The sequence below is a fragment of the Sphaeroforma arctica genome (assembly GCF_001186125.1).
Source record: "Sphaeroforma arctica JP610 unplaced genomic scaffold supercont1.483, whole genome shotgun sequence".
NCBI classification, from domain to species: Eukaryota; class Ichthyosporea; order Ichthyophonida; genus Sphaeroforma; species Sphaeroforma arctica.
In genome coordinates, this window is record NW_014040075.1 from 9846 (window position 1) to 12972 (window position 3127).

Below are 3127 nucleotides of genomic sequence, written 5' to 3' on the forward strand. Positions count from 1 at the left end.
GCATCTGTGTCAGTCATGTTCCAACTTGAATGATATTGTCGCGCATGACTGCCAAGCCGCCCTTGTGGTTGATATAAGTATCAATTTATGCAAACGGTATCGGCATACCACACTTGTCACTGTACAACGATACTAGGTGGGACTACATGCGTGAAGTATTTGTACTTGAAGTAAACAATGTGGATTTAGAGTTTAGAGTTTTAGGGTTCTGGATTTTTAAGGTTTTAGCGCTTTTATAACCGTTCTCCCGATTGTGCAAGTTTACTCATTGTGGCACAACGAAACAGGCCACTAATCGAGTGCAATACACACGACAGGAAAAGCATATCTCCATAGCAACCCATGAACGTACATGTACATGCCAGAACAACTGCATCAGATAATAATAGTTAATAATTCTTATCTTGTGCATAAGATAACAATAGTTGAGAAGTATTATCTTATGCATAAGATAACAATACTTAATAATTCTTATCTTGTGCATAAGATAATAAGAGTTAATAATTCTTATCTTATGCATATTTAATAGTAGTTAATAATTCTTATCTTATGCATAACTTGTAATAGTGCGATAACTTAATACCCGTCACAACTACAACTAACTATGCATGCTTCATGTTGATGACTATAAATGACTTCTAATACTTTACTAACAGTGACTGGTAGTATTATGATAAGCCACATACCTTCTGCATGCCTTCCACGACCTTCAGGCACTTTGCTCTGTCGTCTTCAATTTTGTTCAATAGACCCACCTGTCAAAAGTGTCAAACGTGTCAACGGAAGCAACGAGTACCGATGAGAGATAGGAACGACTGAGAAGGTCTACGAAGTACCCGAACCCAAATCCTTACCTCTTGAACTCAGTACATACACATACACGTTAACATGCACATTGGGACGATATGATATAGAGATAATCGTATTTTATTGCATACACATACACGTTAACATGCACATTGGGATGATATAATGTAAAGATAATTGTATTTCATTACATACACATACACGTTAACATGTACATTGAGATGATATAATATAAAGATAATTGTATTTCATTACATACACATACACGTTAACATGCGCATTGTGATGATATGATATAAAGTTAATTGTATTTCATTACATACACATGCATGTTTACATAGGTATAAGGATGATACACACTTATTGATTGTATCTCACTACCTACACAGACACAGACATAGACACAGACACACATAGACACATAGGCACATACATACACTTAGACACAGACGCAGACACAAACACACAGACACACAGACACACAGACACACACAAAGACACAGACACACATAGACATACAGACACAGGCACAGACAAACACATATATATACATACTTACATACATACATGCATACATGCATACATGCATACATGCATACATGCATACATGCATACATGCATACATGCATACATGCATACATGCATACATGCATACATGCATACATGCATACATGCATACATGCATACATACATGTATACATACATGCATACATACATACAATCATACATACATAGAAATATACATACATAAATATATACATAAATAGATACATACATAGATATATACATAGATACAAACACACACACACACACAAAAAAACAACACAGACACACACACATACATACATACATACATAGTCATTCACGTCTCCACACGCACCCTATATACACACACTCATACACACACTCATACACACACACACACACACACACACACACACAAACACAAACACACACATACACACACACATACACACACACACACATACATTGGTGACCGTTGGCTTCTGCACCACCAGTTGGGGTTTCTTGGCGGGTGGTTTGGGTGGCACCTTGTGGTGTGACTCAGGCAGTGGTTGGAATGTCGCATGTTTAGGCTTAGGTGCAAGCGGTGGAGGACCACTCCCCTGTGTATGGATATGGTTGGTAGTTTATTTATTACAGGGTTATGGTTAATAAGTGAATAAATAAAACATGTTGAAACACATAACAAATAAAACACAAAACATTAAAACACAATAAACAATACACATTAAAACACATAACAATTAAAACAGAATACCACCAAAACTATTAGAACGTATAAAAATACATTAAATTAAAGCAAAATACATCACAACACAATAAACAAAACACATTAAAACGCATAACATTTAAAACACAATACAGTAAAAACTAATAAAACATATAAAAATACATCAAATTAAAACACAATACATCACAGCACATTGAAACACATTGCACTAAATCACAATACATTAAAAACAATATATATAACACATGAAAAGACATTACATTAAAGCACAATACAATTAAAACTATTCAAACATAAAAATACATTTAATCCGAACACAATACATCACAACACATATTAAAACACTTTACATTAAATCACAATACATTAAAACACAATATATATATATATATATATATATCAAATGAAAAGACATAACATTAAAACGCAATACAATAAAACACATTAGAATATATAAAAATACATTAAATCAAAACACAATAAATCATAACACATTAAAGCCCATTTAAACACATTTAAAACTAAGACATTAAAGCAAATTTAAACATATTTAACATTACACAACAAATTTATCAGCGTGTTGAAAACTTGTATTCCGATAGAGTACTTCAGCTTCGTGTTGCAAGATGGTTGCCATGACTACCGTCAGGACACACACTTTACACATGCGCAATAAACATATATATATTTAGATCACAGACCCATATGTAACATGCACCGATATAGTATGTATTTGATAGTTTTAATACCATTCTTTTGGTTCCACACACCTTCATACTCAAAATATATCAAAACACTGTACATACACGTGACAATCGCGTATAAGGTATCAACACTCACGACCACCACACACAGTACATGTGCACACTCACGACCACCACACACAGTACATGAGCACACTCACGACCATAACACAAAGTACATGTGGTCCATGTCATGTACAAGTTATAACATACAGATGGGGAAGTACTGAGCGGCTTCATAGTTATAACATACAGATGGAGAAGTACTGAGAGGCTTCATAGTTATAACATACAGATGGAGAAGTACTGAGAGGCTTCATAG

The 3127-nt window shown here is 34.3% G+C and overlaps 1 protein-coding gene across 1 annotated transcript in view; it reads right to left on the minus strand.

Moving 5' to 3' along the window:
* SARC_06648 (hypothetical protein) overlaps window positions 1–2838 on the minus strand; it is a gene marked incomplete at both ends in the record, with an annotated part of 8590 nt that extends 5752 nt beyond the window's left edge. Inside the window, 3 exons of the mRNA XM_014299429.1 lie at window positions 687–755; window positions 1797–1934; window positions 2833–2838. Of these exons, the coding sequence (XP_014154904.1) occupies window positions 687–755; window positions 1797–1934; window positions 2833–2838 (213 nt within the window). The remainder of the gene's footprint in view (window positions 1–686; window positions 756–1796; window positions 1935–2832) is intronic.
* Between the last annotated feature and the right edge of the window lie 289 nt (window positions 2839–3127).